General features: G+C 65.9%; 4 protein-coding genes across 10 annotated transcripts in view; 2 read left to right on the top strand and 2 right to left on the bottom strand.

Annotated features, from left to right (window-relative positions):
* Nucleotides 1-120: 120 nt before the first annotated feature.
* LOC136994823 (transmembrane protein 198-like) lies at nt 121-3,033 on the bottom strand. Its single transcript, XM_067313992.1, has 4 exons — nt 2,856-3,033; nt 1,727-2,302; nt 856-1,004; nt 121-788 (listed from the first exon to the last, which is right to left on the bottom strand). The coding sequence occupies exons 1-4, from the start codon at nt 2,980-2,982 to the stop codon at nt 651-653; spliced, it is 990 nt and encodes a 329-aa protein (XP_067170093.1). The 5' UTR covers nt 2,983-3,033; the 3' UTR covers nt 121-650.
* A 2,874-nt stretch (nt 3,034-5,907) lies between these two features.
* Nucleotides 5,908-10,104, top strand: DNAJC14 (DnaJ heat shock protein family (Hsp40) member C14). The gene is made up of 7 exons (XM_067313983.1): nt 5,908-5,991; nt 6,329-7,800; nt 8,216-8,322; nt 8,460-8,579; nt 8,947-9,107; nt 9,288-9,390; nt 9,675-10,104. The coding sequence occupies exons 2-7, from the start codon at nt 6,397-6,399 to the stop codon at nt 9,910-9,912; spliced, it is 2,133 nt and encodes a 710-aa protein (XP_067170084.1). The 5' UTR covers nt 5,908-5,991; nt 6,329-6,396; the 3' UTR covers nt 9,913-10,104.
* A 1,864-nt stretch (nt 10,105-11,968) lies between these two features.
* ORMDL2 (ORMDL sphingolipid biosynthesis regulator 2) lies at nt 11,969-14,519 on the bottom strand. 3 transcript variants are annotated; one of them, XM_067314003.1, is made up of 5 exons: nt 14,451-14,519; nt 13,988-14,032; nt 13,419-13,593; nt 12,864-13,015; nt 11,969-12,595 (listed from the first exon to the last, which is right to left on the bottom strand). In XM_067314003.1, exons 3-5 carry the CDS (start codon nt 13,590-13,592, stop codon nt 12,460-12,462), a joined length of 462 nt encoding a protein of 153 aa, XP_067170104.1. In that variant the 5' UTR covers nt 13,593; nt 13,988-14,032; nt 14,451-14,519; the 3' UTR covers nt 11,969-12,459. The 3 variants fall into 3 exon arrangements, with proteins under 3 accessions (XP_067170104.1, XP_067170105.1, XP_067170106.1); XM_067314004.1 differs by having other exon boundaries at nt 14,418-14,503; XM_067314005.1 differs by lacking the exon at nt 13,988-14,032 and having other exon boundaries at nt 14,418-14,504.
* Nucleotides 14,520-14,686: 167 nt separating this feature from the next.
* Nucleotides 14,687-16,510, top strand: part of SARNP (SAP domain containing ribonucleoprotein) — a 40,042-nt gene continuing 38,218 nt past the window's right edge. For 2 of the 5 annotated variants that reach the window (XM_067314000.1, XM_067313999.1), the window contains exons 1-3: nt 14,687-14,824; nt 15,718-15,817; nt 16,247-16,293. In XM_067314000.1, the coding sequence (XP_067170101.1) occupies nt 14,789-14,824; nt 15,718-15,817; nt 16,247-16,293 (183 nt within the window). In that variant the 5' untranslated portion in view covers nt 14,687-14,788. The remainder of the gene's footprint in view (nt 14,825-15,717; nt 15,818-16,246; nt 16,294-16,510) is intronic. The other 3 variants (XR_010886678.1, XM_067313998.1, XM_067314002.1) reach the window with 2 other exon arrangements.

Consider the following 16,510-nt stretch of genomic DNA (forward strand, 5'->3'; position numbering starts at 1 on the left):
CTGGGCGGTCACCGGGGCTGCGGCGGCCCCGGGGGCTCCCTTGCGCCACCCCCGGCAGGGGGGCAGCGCGTGGGGCAGTGCATAGAGCAAGCAGTGGGGCTGGTGATGGGGCAAGTGGTGGGGCAGGCTGGGGGGCTGGTGGCGGGGCAAGTGGTGGGGCAGGATGTGGGCAGCACGTGGGGCAGCGCATGGGGCAATGCATGGGGCAGGCTGTGGGCAGCGTGTGGGGTAGTGGTGGGGCAGGCTGTGGGGCAGTGCATAGAGCAAGCAGTGGGGTGGGAAGAGGGGCTGGTGATGGAGCAAGTGGTGGGCAGTGCGTGGGGCAGTGCGTGGGGCAGTGCATGGGGCAGCATGTGGGGCAAGCAGTGGGGCAGTGCATGGGGCAGCGCGTGGGGCAGGCAGTGGGGCAGCGCGTGGGGCAGGCAATGGGGTAGCGTGTAGGGTAGGCAATGGGGCTGCCTGCCCCACGGAGGGACACCCCCCCACACACATGGGGGGCAGCCACGTGCTCCACAGCCCCGCCCCCTTGACCCCACCCAGGGGGAGGGGCCTGCAGCAGCTAATTTGACTATTTAAAGGGGCAGGCACGGCGGGAGTGGGGGGGGCTTGGGGGCCCCCCCTAAGGCACATGTGGGGCTCAGGGCCGGGGCTCAGGGCCGGGCGCGGGGCGGGGGGGCGGTGAGGGGCGCCGTGGAGCCGCAGTCGTCGTCGGGGGGCGCGGCGGCCCCCAGGCTGCTCAGCGAGGTCCCGCGCTCCAGCTGCCGGTCCCGCAGGCTGCGGATGTAGCTCTGCGGGGGGACGGGGGCGTCAGCGGGGGCGCCGGGGGCCGCCGGGCGCCCGGGCCGCGGGACTCACCGGGGCCAGCACGTCGCCCGCGTAGCGCTTCACCGGGGCGGGCTTGCGGCGGTAGGTGCCCTCCTGCGGGGACAGGCTCTGCCGCCGCTTGGCCTCCTTCTGCCGGATGCGCAGCAGCTGCAGCCGCTTCTGCCGCCGGCTGATGACCACTGCGGGGGGGGGGGGGAGGCGCTGACGCCGGGCCCACGCTGCCCTCCCCAGCCCCACTGCCATCCCCATTGCCAACCCGTCGTCATCGCCATCTCCATCGTCATCTCCATTGCCGTCACCAGCCCCATCCTCATCCCCATCACCGTCCCCTTCTCCGTCCCCATTGCCATTCCCATCACCATTCCCATTGGCATTGCCATCCCTGTCACATCCCCATCCCTGTCCCCATTGCCATTCCTGCCACCATCTCCTTCCGTGGCCATCCCCATCCTCATGCCTATTGCCATCCCCTTCTCCATCATCCTTGCCATCACCATCTCCTTCCCCACCACCATCCTCATGCCCACTGCCATCCCTCTCTCCATCGCCATTGCCATCACAGCCCCCATCCATGCCACCTTCCTGGTCCGTTGCCACCCCGGTCCCCATCCCCATCCCTGCCCACCATCCCCATCCCTGCCCCACCCCGGTCCCCATCCCTATCCCTGCCACCATCCTGGTCTCCATCCCCATCCCTGCCACCATCCTGGTCTCCATCCCCATCCCTGCCCCACCCCGGTCACCATCCCCATCCCTGCCCCACCCTGGTCCCCACCATCCCGCATCTTTCCCGCTCGCCCCCCCGCCATCCCCGGGGCTGCCCGGAGAGCCCAGGTGTCCGGGCCCCCCGGCACAGGGCAGACGGGAGCCGGGAAGCCGAAGGGGGGGGGTTCCCACTCACCGTCAGTGTGGGAGAAGCCGTCGGCCGTGAGCTTCCACTGGAGCAGGACGCCGAGGAGGCTGAGCGCCGGCCAGGCGCCCAGCACGGCCCAGCTGTACCAGCAGAGCGGCCCCGGCGGCGCCAGCCGCAGCCGGTCGTAGACGTAGAGCACCAGCGCCAGCGTCTCCACGAAATAGTCCACGCAGACCACGATGACGGCCGCCCCGAAGACGGCCGTGGACAGCACCGTCAGCGGCTTCTGCCACTGCAGGGCCAGGAGGGCGCAGAGCAGCGCCAGCCCCAGCAGGCTGCCGGCCGGCACCCAGAGGCTCTGGGGCCGCAGCAGCGGCTCGGCGGCCACCAGCGCGGCCGTGGCCAGCAGCAGCCCCAGCAGCAGCCCGGTGGTGAAGAGCCCCACGCTGCGCACCAGCATGGTGACCAGCCCGCAGAGCACGCCGATGCCCAGGGCGATGCCCGCGCTCACCTCCAGGCTCAGCTGCGTCTCCAGGATCCGCTCCTTGTAGCACAGCAGGAAGATGACGGTGGAGCCGAAGAGCAGCCCCGACAGGAACATGATGGCCTTGAAGCAGCGGTACCCTGGCGGCGGCGGTGCAGGGGTGTCAGCAGGGGCTGTGCCCCATGGCGTGCCCCATGGTGTGCTCTGTGCCATGCTCCATGACATTCCTTATGGTGTTCCCCACGGCGTGCCCCAGCCATGCCCCCCAGCTGTGCCCCGTGGTGTGCCCCATGGCGTGCCCCTTGGCCAGGCCCCATGGCGTTCCCCAGGGTGTGCCCCTGACTGTGCCCCGTGGCGTGCCCCATGGCATGCACCTTGCCGTGCCCTCTGCCCACATCCCATGGCCATGCACCCCAGCCGTGCCCCATGGCGTTCCCCTGGCTGTGCCCCTCAGCTGTGCCCCATGGCGTTCCCCTGGCTGTGCCCCTCAGCTGTGCCCCATAGCGTTCCCCTTGCCATGCCCCTGGCTGTATCCCATGACGTGTCCCTTGCCATGCCCTCCAGCTGTGCCCCATAGCATTCCCCATGGCGTGCCCCTGGCCATGCCCCCGGCCGTGCCCCCCAGCTGCCCCCTTGCAGTGCCCCTCCGCACGCCCCCCCGCCGTGCGCCCGTCCCCGTCGCCCCGCGCTCACCGAAGCAGCTGTAGACGACGCCGAAGAGGCAGCACAGGGCGCACACGGCGGCGGGGACGGGCTCGTAGGGGGGCCGCAGCTCCAGGCCGCAGCGGGCCGGCGGGGGGGCGCCGGGGGCCGGCTCCATGGCCCGCGCGGGGCCGGGGCTCAGCGCCCCACGGCCACCCGCCCGGGCGCCTGGCAGGCGGGAGGCAGGGGCCGCGCTGCGGCGCGATGCGGGGCCACGGCCGAGGGGCCCCCCCCGGCCCCGCGGCGCCTGGGGGTCCAGCCCTCGGCCCTGGCGAAGCGCTCGGCGCAGCCCCGGAGGTGGAAACTATGAGTAATTCCCCCCCCTCCAACAGCTGGAGGGAGGCAGCCCCCCGCCTTCCCCCAACATCTGGCAGCTGCGCCGCACCGCGGAGCTGGGCCACATGGACGCAGCTGGGCGCGTCGCCCGGCGGGACGGGGCCAGGGCGGCTATGGGGTGGCCGTGGGGCAGCCCTCTGCCCCCCAGGCCGTTCGGGACACCCCTGGCCAGCTACGACCCCCCCCCACTGCGTCCCAGCCCCAGGGCTGGGGTTCCTGCACCCCACACAGCCCGGTTCCCCCGAGACCCCGGTGCACCGCCGGGGCAGGATGTGGCCCACGGCACCTGAGACCGGGCACAACTCGTGTCACGGGGACCCCAGACAGGTCGAGGGCGCCTGGGTGAGGGCTGGACCCTGCGCCCCTGGGGACATCCCTGAGCGGGGCAGAGCCGGACCGGGGGGCTGGGGAGGGGAGAGCTGCCCTGGCCCTGCAGGGATGGGGGTGCTGGGGGCTACTGGGGTGCTGCACTGGGGGTACTGGGCTGCAGTACTGGGAACTGTTGGGATCTACTGGAGGATATGAGGTGGGGGGTGCTGGGAGCTCCTGGCAGACACCGGGCTGGGGGAACTGGGAACTATTGGGAACTGCTGGGGGGACCTGAGGTTGGGGGTACTGGGAGCTGCTGGGCGCTGCTGGGGGGTCCCGGACTGGGGGTACTGGGAGCTGCTGGGAGATCCCAGGCTGGGGGTACTGGGAGGTGCTGGAGGTACTGGGTTGGGGGTACTGGGAGCTGCTGGAGGTACTGGGTTTGGGGTACTGGGAGCTGCTGGGCGCTGCTGGGGGGTCCCGAACTGGGGGTACTGGGAGCTGCTGGAGATATTGGGTTGGGGGTACTCGGAGCTGCTGGGCGCTGCTGGGGGGTCCCGGACTGGGGGTACTGGGAGCTGCTGGGAGATCCCAGGCTGGGGGTACTGGGAGGTGCTGGAGGTACTGGGTTGGGGGTACTGGGAGCTGCTGGAGGTACTGGGTTTGGGGTACTGGGAGCTGCTGGGCGCTGCTGGGGGGTCCCGAACTGGGGGTACTGGGAGCTGCTGGAGATATTGGGTTGGGGGTACTCGGAGCTGCTGGGCGCTGCTGGGGGGTCCCGGGCTGGAGGTACCGGGTTCGGGGTACTGGGAGCTGCCGGGAGGTCCCAAGCTGGGGGCACCGGGCGCTGCTGGGGGTCGGGTCCGGGCGGCTCGCGGGTGCCGCTCCGGGAGCCCCGGGGGGAAGCGGGGCCGGGGCGCCGCTCGGTACCGAGCCGGGGGGGCTCCGCGCTCCCGCCGCGCTCCGCTCCCCGCTCCCCGCTCCCGGCCCCGGCGGGACTCACCGCTCCGGGCGCCGCCGCCGCCGCCGCCGCCGCTCCCGGCCGCCCCGCGCCGCGGTGGGTCGCGGTGGGTCCCGGCGCCTCCGCCGAGCCCGGCCCGGCCGCGGCGCCGAAACAGCACCGGGAGCGGGGCCGGGAGCGGGGCCGGGGCCGGGGGCGGCGCGGGGCGGGGCGGGGCCGGGGGGACCCGCGGGGGCCGGGCCGGGACCCGCTGTGGGGCCGGGACACCCTATGGGGCAGGGACCCGCTGTGGGGCCGGGCCGGGACCCCCGGGGGGCTGCGGAGCCAGGGCCTTAGTGTGGGGCCGGGACCCCCTGTGGGGCTGGGACCTGGTGCGGGACAGGGGCTCCGTGTGGGGCAGGGAGCACGGCCTGGGGTGGGCTGTGGGGCAGAGCAGGGATGCTGCTGTGGGGCAGGGACCTGGTGCGGGACAGGGGCTCAGTGTGGGGCAGGGACCTGGCCCTAGGTGGGCTGTGGGGCAGGGACCCAGTGTGGGGCCGGACCGGGACCCCCGGGGGGCTGCGGAGCCAGGGCCTTAGTGTGGGGCTGGGACCCCCTATGGGGCAGGGACCCACTGTGGGGCTGGGACCTGGCCCTAGGCAGGCTGTGGGGCAGGGACCCGGTGTGGGGCAGGGACATGGCCCCAGGCGGGCTGTGGGGCAGGGCTGAGGCCGGCCCCACTTTGCAGGGCCCATGCGGAGGCCATGGGGCAGCCGAGCGCGACCCACGGCCGGGGGGCTGGGGGGCTGGGGGGGGCCGGGGGGGGCTGGGGGCCGGCCCGGGCGCACAATGAGGCTCTCAGGCGCTCACAGAGCCGCTTTGTGCGCGGGGGCACGTGACGGGGTCAGCGCAGGACGCCTGGGCCCCTCCGCGGAGCGGCGGCGGGGCGCGGGGAGGCCCCACAGCCCCCCACGGCCCCCCAAGGCCCCCCCACAGGGCCCTAGAAGCCCCCTGCGGACCCCCAAAGGGACCCACAGGCCCCTCTAGGGCCCCACACAGCCCCACAGGCCCCTATAGGGCTCCATAGCCCCCCCCCTCCAACCCCTATAGGCCCCGCAGGCCCCATAGGACCCCACAGGCCCCCATAGAGCCCCACAGGCCCCCACAGGGCTCAACAAGCCTCTACAAGCCCCATAGGGCCCTGTAGGCCCCCAAAGGGACCCACAAGCTCCTCTAGGGCCCATAGGCCCCCACAGCCCCCCCTCCCGGTCCCTATAGGCCCCCCCGGGCGCCCTGAGGGCCCCCCCAGGCTCCCATGGGCGGGGCGGGCGGCGGCGGCGAAGGGGTTAACCGTGGCGGCGCTGGCCCTTTAAGGGGCGGGGCGAGGCAGCGGTGACGTTTGCTTCTCGGCCCCGCCCCCGGAAGTGGCCGGCCGCGGCGACGGCGGGCGGGCGGAAGGCGGAAGTGGGGCGGGAGAGAGACCCCTGTGGGGGGGGCGGGAGGAGGCGGAGACCCCCCCCCGCCCGCCTCGCCGCCGGCACGGTGAGTCCTGGCCGCTCGCGGGGGCCGCGGGGCCGCGCTGCGACTCCCCGACCCCTCCCGAGCCGCCAGCGCCGCCCCTTCCCCCCCCACCACCCGGGTTGGGGGGTGCTGCCCCCCCATCTACCCCCCCCATCGCACCCCCTGCCCCCCCCAGGTCACATCCCCCCCCACCCCCCGGGCTCCCCTCCCCCCATTTCACCCCCAGCCCTTCCCCCCCTTTTCGCCCCCCTGCCCCCCCCCCCCCGAGATGCCCCCCCCCCCCCCGGGCGCTGGGCTTCGCGAGCGGGTCAGGCCGTCCCGTTTCGGTGCCTCCAATTCTCTTAATTTTACTTTCTAGGGAAAAAGGACTAAAATGACGGCGGTCACTTAGGCCCCGCGGGGCCGGGGTGGTTCCGGGCCGCCGGGATGGAGCCGGGGACGCGGGAGCGCGAGGGCGCCGGCGAAGCGGAGCGCGGTGGCGGCTCTCCCTGCCGGTGTCGGGAGCCACCGGGCGCCCCGCAGTGCCACGGCCCGTGCGTGGGCGTCGGGCACCCGTGGGTTCCCGGCAGCCTGGTGCCCAACAGCGCGCGGCTCGTCCCGGAGAGCTTCGCTTCGGATAACGGGTGGACGGCCCGCGCTGCGGAGGACAGCGCTGCCTGGAACGGGAGCTGCGGCCCCGAGCAGGCGTTAACGCTCGAAGACGACGACTTGCCCTTCCTGGGCTCTGACAGCCCCGGCTCCGGTCCCGAGCCCTCCTGCCGCTGCCAGGGAGAGAGGTCGGTGCCCCCTGGCCCCTTCGCCGAGCAGAGGGACGGATCCTGCAGCGTCACCTGCCACCACCGGGCTGCCGAGTCCCCGGAGCTGCAGAGCCGCCTGCCCCGAGGCCAGGAGGAGGGCGAGGAGGACGGCGACGAGCTGTTCGGCCCCGGCAGGGCGCTGGGGAGCCGGAGGACCAGGAAGCGCCAGAGGCACCGTTCTGCCCCCAAAGAGGAGGGCAGGGAGCCCGGGAAGCGCGAGGGCAGGTCGGGGCCGGGCGGCAGGAGGCACAGGCCGGCTCGGAAGAGGAGCCACGCGGAGGGGCCGCGGGACGGCGGGGCCGAGGCGGCCTGGCCGGGGGAGTTGCTGGCGCAGCTCTGCCTGGCCCGTTTGAGGGCGCTGCTAGAGGCGGCGCTGAGCCACGTGCGCAGGGTGTGCGTGGAGGCCGGCGGCCGGCTGCTGTGCTCCTGCTGCCGCCTCGGCGCCTGCGACCTGGGCTCGGCCCAGGCCAGCGTGAGGACCTGGGGCCAGCGGGTGGGCCAGCAGGCCCGGAGCGGCTCGGTGAAGGCGGGCCGGTGGCTCCGCGCCTGGGCAGAGCTCTTCCTCCGCCTGCTCTGGATGCTCTGCGCCCTGCTCTTCCTTGTCGTCGTATTGCTCCTGGGCAGCCTCCGGCTGTGTGGGCGCGTGTGCGCAGCTGCGATGGTGGCTGGCGCGGGCAGGCTGGGCAGGACCGGCCGCGTGGCCCAGCTCCTCGCGCTCCTGGATGTGTCCGTCCTGCACCGGACATGGAGCCTCTTCAAGGAGACCAGGACTTGCCAGTACCTCTGGGACTGGCTGCAGAAATGGCGAGCTCCCCCCTGGGCGCCCGGAGGGCTGAGGACAGATAGGCTGGGGGACGCTGCGCCCGGCCCCGACGGAGGCTCTCCCAGCGCCAGCTCGAGGGAGGAGGTGGCCCGGTTGCTGGCCATGGCGGATGTGCCTGAGGAAGAGCTGAACCCCTTCCAGGTGCTGGGCTTGGAGGCGACGGCGTCTGATGCGGAGCTGAAGAAGGCTTATCGCCGGCTGGCGGTGCTGGTGCGTGAGCCCCCAGGAGCGCTGCGCTGCAATGGAGCTGGCCGGGCCGGGGGCTCGGGGTTGTTTATCTCCGGCATCAGCCCGCTGAGATGCGATGCTGACGCCCTCTGCCCTTGCGCGTCTCCTCGCGAGGGGTGGCGTCGCCGCCCGAGGCCTCGCTGCTGTTCTGCCTCCCCCGCTGCTGGCTCTGCCCTCTGCGTTGGGGGCAGCGGGGCTGGGCGCTGGCATCTCTTGGCCTGCTTGGGGGGAAGCAAGAGGGGCTGGTTCTGAGCTGCTAGCGCTGACTTGCAGGGCCGCATCCTGCCTCCTGCTAGACCGGTTTGTCCATAATGTGGTGCAGAGCCCTCAGACCTCAGTGCAGATGTGCTCTGTCCTAGTCAAACTCATCGGCTTCATCTTCACCTGTCGTTTCCAGGTTCACCCAGACAAGAACGAACACCCGAGAGCGGAGGAGGCCTTCAAGGTCCTGCGGGCAGCCTGGGATATCGTCAGCAACCCGGAGAAGAGGAAGGAGTATGAGATGTGAGTGGGCTGAGCCGGGGGGTCTGCGGGGAAGAGGACGGACGACACGGCCGCTTCGGCATGCCGTCCTCGTGCTGCCCGCGCATGCTCCTTCGCAGGGTTCTGACCCCCAACTTTCTCCCCTGTTGTGGCCGCAGCAAGCGGATGGCGGAGAGCGAGCTGACGAGGTCCATGAGCGAGTTCCTCACCAGGCTGCAGGACGACCTGAAGGAGGCCATGAACACCATGATGTGCAGCAAGTGCCAGGGGAAGCACAAGTAGGTCCCAGGGCTCCAGGTGTGGCCGCATGTTTGCGGTCGCGGCCTGCTGGGGGTTTGCGCTGTGCTGGCGATGTCCCTATCTGAGAAACTGTGTGGGTGGCTGTGCTAGGAGGAGCGTGTTTGCTTGTGACCGCAGGGGAGGTGAAGGAACTGGGCACGCTTCAGGCTGTCCCTGCTCCCCAAGAAGTTTTGGGGATCCAAAGCGATCTGGGAGCGAGGGGTTGCTACAAGAGAGATTTGAGTCTCTCTGGAGCAGACCAAACCAAAGCACTGCTTGATTTCACCCCGTCCCTCAAGAGGAGGGGAAGCAAAGCCAGCCCTGCTGCTCTCAGGGTTTGAAACGTCTCCTCTCCTGTTGCTGTAGAAGGTTTGAGATGGACCGTGACCCGCTCAGCGCCCGCTACTGTGCTGAATGCAGCAAGCTGCACCCCGCGGAGGAGGGCGACTTCTGGGCCGAGTCTAGCATGCTGGGGCTGAAGATCACCTACTTTGCCATGATGGACGGGAAGATCTACGACATCACGGGTGGGTACCGGTGCAGTGGCAGCTCCCAGAGCTGCAGAATTAACGGTGCTGCCCGTGCAGCCTCCTCTGCCTCTAGTAGAGGCTGCAGTCAGCGCTTTGCCCTCGCTGCTGGGCAAGGGAGCGACCGGTGGGGGATTGCTGCCTCCGGGCCTAGCTGACCGGCTGCGCGTCTCTCCGCAGAGTGGGCCGGCTGTCAGCGGGTCGGCATCTCTCCGGACACCCATCGCGTGCCGTATCACATATCGTTTGGGTCAAGGAACGCCGGGCCGGGCGGACGTCAGAGGTCAGTGCCGGAGCCGCTTTGGGCTCCCTCCGCGCTTTGCCCTGCTTGCGGAGCCGCGAGATGGGAAACGGCAGCAGCGCCTGATGCCTGCTGGGGTACCCGGAGGACCCGGCTGCCGTCCCGGGGAGAGGGGAGCTGAGGGGGGTCGGCGCTGTGCGTAGCCCCGCTGCTCCCTGGCCGGGCCCGACCTTCCGGGAGCTGTAGCTTTAGCCGGGAGTTCCCTGTGCCGCCTCTCGGTGCTGGTGCTCTGTTCTGCCGCCCACCGCCTGCCTTCCTCCCCGCAGGACGACCCCCAAAGGCAGCCCCACCTCCGCCGCAGACCTGCAAGACTTCTTCAACCGCGTGTTTCAGGGGACCTCAGGACAGATGCCCGGGGGGGCCTTCTCCCCCCCGCCGCCGCCCGCGGCACCCTCGGGGGCAGCCGCCTCCACGGGGGCGCCCCCGAAGACGGACGGCGCTGCCCCGAAGGCGGACGCGAAGCACAAGAGGCGGAAGAAGGTGCGTCGGCCTTTCCAGCGCTGAACGAGCCACTGGGGGAGCCGAGGGGTGCTGGGGACTAGCCTGCCTTGAGGCTGGGAGCGCTAGGAAGAAGCGGAAGCCCTTGGCTTGGTGCTTGTCGGCTGTCTGGGCGCCCCCTGGGCTGGGGGAGACCGTGCTCTGTTGGGCACTAAAAGGGCTCTTTCAAATAAAAAAAAATCTATTTTTTTTTTAAAAGTAATTATATATTTAAAAGAAACCAGGGAGTTTCTGGGCCAACGGGGCTAATATGAGCGTGAAGAACTGTGTTGGAGCCAGCGATACCAAAGAACCCTAGTGGGGCCTGGTGGCGTCCCTGGGGACGGCCGGGGCAGCGTGGCGGTGCTGAGCAGGGAGGCTGTGGCTGGGCCACGCCGGATGCACCGCGGAGTCTCTTCAGGGTTATTTTAAACATTCAGGTGACGTCTCTGTTTTGCTGAACGCCCGGTTTGCTCCCTGGCCAGGAGCAGGGCGCAAGCGGCTGCCTCGAGCGCCTCGTGGCCCTCCTGGCCGCTGTTGAGGTGCAGCGAGTGACCGTAATCGCTGGTTGGGCTCAGCTGACTCGCACCCAGCTCCCCCTCATCGCGACGCGGAGCCCAGCTCTTCCTGCTGCTCACCGGGTGCTGGGATCCAAGCACCTCCCGGGACAGCCCTGCGCCGGGGAGGCGGGTGGATTGGGCTGCCAAGACCAGAGCTGTCCGCAGTGGGACTCGCCTGTGCTCTTCCAGCGGGAGAGCTGAGCTTTGTAACGCGTTCCTTCCCCGCTGCGCCGGTGCCGGAGGGTTTGCTGCCCTCGCCCTGAGCCCTTCCCTGCCCGCGAGCTCTAGGCCAGGACCACACCACGGGAGAGGTTTCCCCTGAGGAAATTGGCATTAAGCTGCTGCTTTTCCTTCACGTGCAGCCCGTGGGGCCACAAGCCCCGTGAGAACTGCCTGGGGGACTTCCAGAGGGACACAAAAAGCTCACAAGGCCCCAGGCTGGTGGTAGAGCTGTGGCAAGGCAGGCAGCCTCTTCGAGCACAGTCTTTTTCTTCTCTCTCTTTTAAACCAGGTTTTCTTTTTGCTTGTACATATCTATTTATTACTGTGTGCATCCCCTTCCTATAAATATATCTGAATTCTGAGTACGTTAGCCTGTGCTCTTCCTTTTTGCCCAGCACAGCGCTGTCTAGCTGTGTTCCCCAGGCACCACTACCTGGCTCTCCCATGCACTTCTGACCTTGCTGTTTTTGCTCTTCCGGCTTCAACTTTGCACTAAGCTTGAAGGAACCTAAGCATGTTCCTTTAGCGCTAGGAAGTAGAGCTTTTTTTAAAGTTAAGTCAGGGCCCACGAGACAGTCGGGGGCCCCTGCCAAATCACGAGTTGTGTTACTGAACGGTTTTTGCTAAGACATGTGGGTGTCTGGTACCTCACTGAGCCCCCGAAGATGAAGCGGTTAGTGTTTCCCCGCAGTCCCATCTGCGTGTGTGAGGCAGGAGTGAGGAGACGGTGCTGGTCCTTAATGGGGAGTGACGGTCCCTGGCAGTCTGAGCTACTTTGCACACGTTTCCCCTGTTGTGCAGCCAAGCCAACAACCGAGCAGGGGCAGCGAGCGCAGCCACGTGGCCAGCCGGCACTGCCTCACTCAGCGAGGGGCTGAGCCTCGCGGGCTGCCCGTGCGCCGAGGCAGCTGTTCCTGTTGGCACGTCCGAAAGCCGATGCGGTTGGAAGATCAATGTGGAGGCCGGAGTGAGCTGTGGCACAGAGCCGCCTTCTAAGGCCTCGGACCATCCCTTGGACAATCCTGCCTAAGCTGAACTGCCACATGACTCTGTTGATACAGGTCATGTTTGCTTTTCGCTAACCTTTTTGTACTCCCAGATCTGAGTGGCTGGGTTTTTAATGGTAGCGTACTTCTTTCTTATCACTTTTGTTAAATTAAAATACGGTTTGAAGAAGTCTGCCTCTTCTGTGCAGGGAGGGTGCTGGGAGGGAGGCGTGAGTCTGCACCGGTTCCACGTGCTCTCCCTGTACGGCTGCTCTCGTTCTCCCAGCTAGAGGTGTTATTGCAAGGACACTGCTCTAGTCTCTGTAAGTTCTTTATTGTGGTGGAAGTATATAAAACATGAGGATGAAGAGGAGGCATAGATTGGTTACTCTTCCCATTATCAACAGTTCTCCCCTTGTAGGTGCCTTCCGGTTGCTGCATGGTTACATGGAGGTTAGCTCAAAGGTAACATGCATGTGTGACGTGACCCGCTCATTCCTCGCAGCTCAGCTGCGTTTCTCTCTTCACCCGAACACCAAGAGATAAAGCCCAAATGAGGATCTTCCTTAGAGACAAAGGAACCCTTGCTAAAAGCCCCACATGCAAGTGTGTTGCACACCAGCCGGAGTGGTCCCTGCCCCCTCGCCAGTGTGCCCAGCCCTCATCCATTCTCCAGCCTTACCCCGGCAGAACATGCTTTGCTTTCTAGCCAGCACATAACACAGCTCTGACATCCCATCTCCTTCCTCAGGCTTTGCCTCTTTCTCCGCCGGAAGCGCTGCACATAGTGGTGGGCATGCCGGGCCTCAGTATTTGTTGATGCCAAAGACACGCACTCCGTGGAACTGGGGCAGCTTGGGCAGAAGGACGCTGAGAAGGGAGGCTGTGTTGATGACGAAGTGTGCAGGGTCGTATTTGGTGTAAAAGCTGGTGAGGAGATAACTGCGGGGGAGAGAGACCCAAGATCAGTTCTGTACAGTTCTACTTTCTTCTCTCCTTCCCTCCCACTGCCCACAGTGTGGTCACAAGTCAGGGATTGCAGGTGCCATTCCAACTATGGAAGCACTTTCCAGCACCCCAGACCCAGGTGCTGGCAGATGCCTAGCGCTCTTGTTGCACAGCCTAGAAACTCTCTTGAGACCTCCTTGCTCATCTCCATCTTGTTTAGCGCAGCCTGCTCGGCTCGATCGCGCGCGGGAGCAGCACTCACAGCACTATGGGGGAGATGCTGAGGAACTTGCGGGACGAGGTGCACTGCATCCCGTAGTCGATCTGCTCCCAGTGCGTGAGGAGGCGATCCTTGCCCTGGTCCGGCGTTTCGAATGGGGTCCCTTTCACCGTGTGCAGCAGCAAGTACATGACCTGCAGGAGACACAAAGCAACTCTGGGCCAGGCTGTTCTGGTGCGCGATGCTGTCGGGGCACAGCAGAACGGGACGACAGGACAGAGCCCTGCAGCTGCTGGACGCAGGGCGGGAGGGAAGGGACCTGACAGCTCTGGGCAGGCACGGACCAGCAGTGGGGACCAGAAAGGTACTTTCTGCACTGCCACAGCCATTTCCCACACCAACGACCTTTCATCAGCTACAACTTCCCCGTGGCAACCTCAGCGAGGAGGAATCAGGCCTAAGAGCGTTTCATTCAGGGGCTTGCTTGTACCCTGGGGACAGAGAACGGTACCCAGCACAGCACGTGGCACTGCGAACAGTGAACTTTAGCCTGTGTGCCATAGTCCTGAGAGAAAAGCGGGCCAGACTTTGACTAACCAGGTTGTGAATAACATTGGTGAGAGTCCAGACCACAGGAATGCTGAAGAACGGGATGCTGAGGAGAACAATATGGAGGACTCCCACGGAGATCATGTATGCCAGCCAGATCCCCCGGCTGTTCATCACCCGCGTGTTAGGATTCACCTCGCTGTGCGCCACGCCAACATTCATCCTAGAGAGTAAAGGCAGAGGCTTTCAAAGGTCTCTTCGGGGAGAAATAGTTCTTAAATCTCAGTAATTCTAAACCTGCAGACAGGGCCCTTGGCATGACCCCAGTTCAACGGTCATCCTGCAACATCTCTCACCCAAGCTTCCTCAAGCACTTCAAATTCCTTAATGCACCTCTAATACCAGTTCCCTAATCAGTGACTCTATCTCACCCTTAACAATGGGAACACAAAGGCAAAGAGAAAGGGAAGGAGTTCACATCCCAGCTCCCACCCCTCCTCCTGCCCCCAGACGCCGGATCTTGCTCGACAGAAACTCTGGGAAGGAAGGAAGAACCAGCCCCTAGCGGAGCTCGTCCCCTCCCCTTCCCTCATCCCGTCCTGCTCCCCCCGTCTCACCTGGCTGGCAGGTGCAGCCCCCGGCAGCCTGGCTCCGCGGTGCCTCTGCACGTGGGGGGCGGAAAATGAGCACAACTCCCTCCCCTCGAGGGACATACTGCCCTCCCCCTATGGCCACAGACCCCTGCCCCCTTGCACCCCCGGCCCTCCCTTATAGCCACATACCCCTGCCCCCTCGCACCCCCATCTCTCCCCCATAGCCACATACCCCTGCCCCATTGCACCCCCATCTCTCCCCCATAGCCACATACCCCTGCCCCCTCGCACCCCCAGCCCTCCCCTATAGCCACATACCCCTGCCCCCTCACACCCCCAGCCCTCCCCTATAGCCACATACCCCTGCCCCCTCGCACCCCCATCTCTCCCCTATAGCCACATACCCCTGCCCCCTCACACCCCCTCCCCTTGCCCTCCCTCTCTCCCTTCGTACCCTCCCCGCGGCCCTTGTCCCCGTCCGGCCCACCCAGCGCCTCTGCAGGCCTCAGCAGCCGTTGCCAGGACCCTGCCCGCCCTCGGGCTCGTCTCCAGGAAATCCCCCGCGCCCGGCCCGCTGCGCCCATTGGCTACTCTGCAGGCACTCTCGCACTTCTATTGGTTTCTTAATCTGTCGCTCAGAGGTGTCCCGCCCCTCGCGCACTGGGAGGCCAATACCGGATGCAAGGCGCCGGTGAGGGGCGGCCAATCGCCAGGCGCGGTATTGGGAGGTGGTGGCAAACCGCCGGCCTAGGAAGCGCGGCCGCCATTGGGCGGTAGGCTTGCTGGCGTGGGCGGGGCCGCGAGCCGAACTGCGGGGGCGACAAGATGGCGGCGGAGACTGTGGAGCTCCATAAGCTGAAGGTACCGGTCCGCGCCGCCGCCGCCCGGCCGTCCCCGGCCCCCGCCTCGGGCCCCTGCGGCGGGGGCCTCGCCTCCCGCCCGGGGAGGGGCCCCACGCCGCCCCAGTCCCGCGCCGCCCTGGCTTGTCCCAGCCGAGGGGGCCCGGGCCTGCCGCCCCCGGGGGCCGCGGCCTGCTGAGGGGCCACCCCCGCCGGGGCTGGGCTCCCCGGTACCGGGGCTCGGCCCCTTCCCAGGCCCTGCGGGCGGCTTGGGCCGCGCAGGCACATGGGAGGCCCCCGCCAGCCTGCCCCGGCCCGGGAGGGGTCTGGGGGGGACCCGCGGCCTCGTGTCGGACGGAGATACTCGCCTCGCCTGGGCGCGGGGGGCTCCCGGGTTCCTCTCGGAGCTGTGGGGCGTCTTGGGGTTGCGCCCCGCTCTCCTGCGGGGCATCGCAGGCAGTTTCGGCTTGTGACCAGCCCTTTCTCGGGGCCACCTGGTGTTATCCCCGCCGCCCGGTGTTGGAAGCGTCGTGAATAATATATGTATGCGTGAAAATATTACCTTCAGCAGAAGAGCTTGATGGCAAAGTAGTTATGTTTGTACAGTGGCGGGTCTATCATGTGACAGTCTCTAAAGAATAATCCTGCTTTGGGTTTGAGGAAATAACTAGATTATCTAGGGTAGCACCTGGGAATAGAGAAATGTGGCTGATGTTTAACATGGGGAGGGAGTCTTAATGGCTCCTGAAAATATAACTGTTAACTGATAACTGATTGTCTTGGTTCGTTTGTCTGCCTCTCTTTTATTCTTTTTTTTTTCTTCTTCTTTTTGAGTCGTTTGCTTATGAGTGTGCTCTGTATATTCTGCGTATGTGAGTGAATTGTGCATGCTAATTGGAATCTTCTGTTTTGTAGTTGGCTGAGTTGAAACAAGAATGCCTGGCCCGTGGCCTGGAAGCGAAAGGGAATAAGCAAGATCTGATCAACAGGCTCCAGGCATACCTCGAGGAGCATGGTAGGTAGAGTGTGGTGCTTGTGGCTGGTGTCTCAATTCCAGAGCCCTTCTGGCAAGGCTGATTGGGAGTGGGGACCAGCTTGGCTTTTTTTGGCTTAATATTTCTCATTAGTGGGTTCCTTTCCGAAGCTATTATGAGCAGTGAATGTTGCTCAGGATTGCTTTGGGTTTATCAGTGGTAAGAAATGTTCTGGGCTTTGACCTTGGAGTTTTGCGGATAAGTGCATTGTTTTTGGTGCCAGGCCCGGCAAGTGTTCATATGGAACTCCTGTGTGGAAAAAGAGGCCTTATTTGAATGCTTAACTGTAACTGTCTGTGTTTCTCACCTTGTTGTTTCCTGAACTTTTCTCAGTAGACTTTAAGTAATATCTTTGGCTTCTCAGATAATCTGCAACTACAGTTGCAATCTCTGCTCTCTTTTTCCATTAGCTGAAGAAGAAGCAAATGAAGAAGATGTCCTGGGAGAAGAAATAGAGGTAAACCTTCTTCCTTTGGGTAAATTACACTAGCAGTTTGCGCAGGGGTTTCTGGCTTGCCTGGCCGTGTGTGACCTCCAGGTGGCTGTGTCGGATGTCACTGCACAAGTTGACAAGATGTTGTGTGATGAATTAGTGTAGCAGTGGAGGAGTACCTCCATATGTGGTAGTATCTGGTGCCATGTTTATTTTAAAGCACCTTCATAATTCATTGTTG

Source organism: Apteryx mantelli, chromosome 33, assembly GCF_036417845.1.
Source record: "Apteryx mantelli isolate bAptMan1 chromosome 33, bAptMan1.hap1, whole genome shotgun sequence".
In the NCBI taxonomy this organism is placed as follows: Eukaryota; Metazoa; Chordata; class Aves; order Apterygiformes; family Apterygidae; genus Apteryx; species Apteryx mantelli.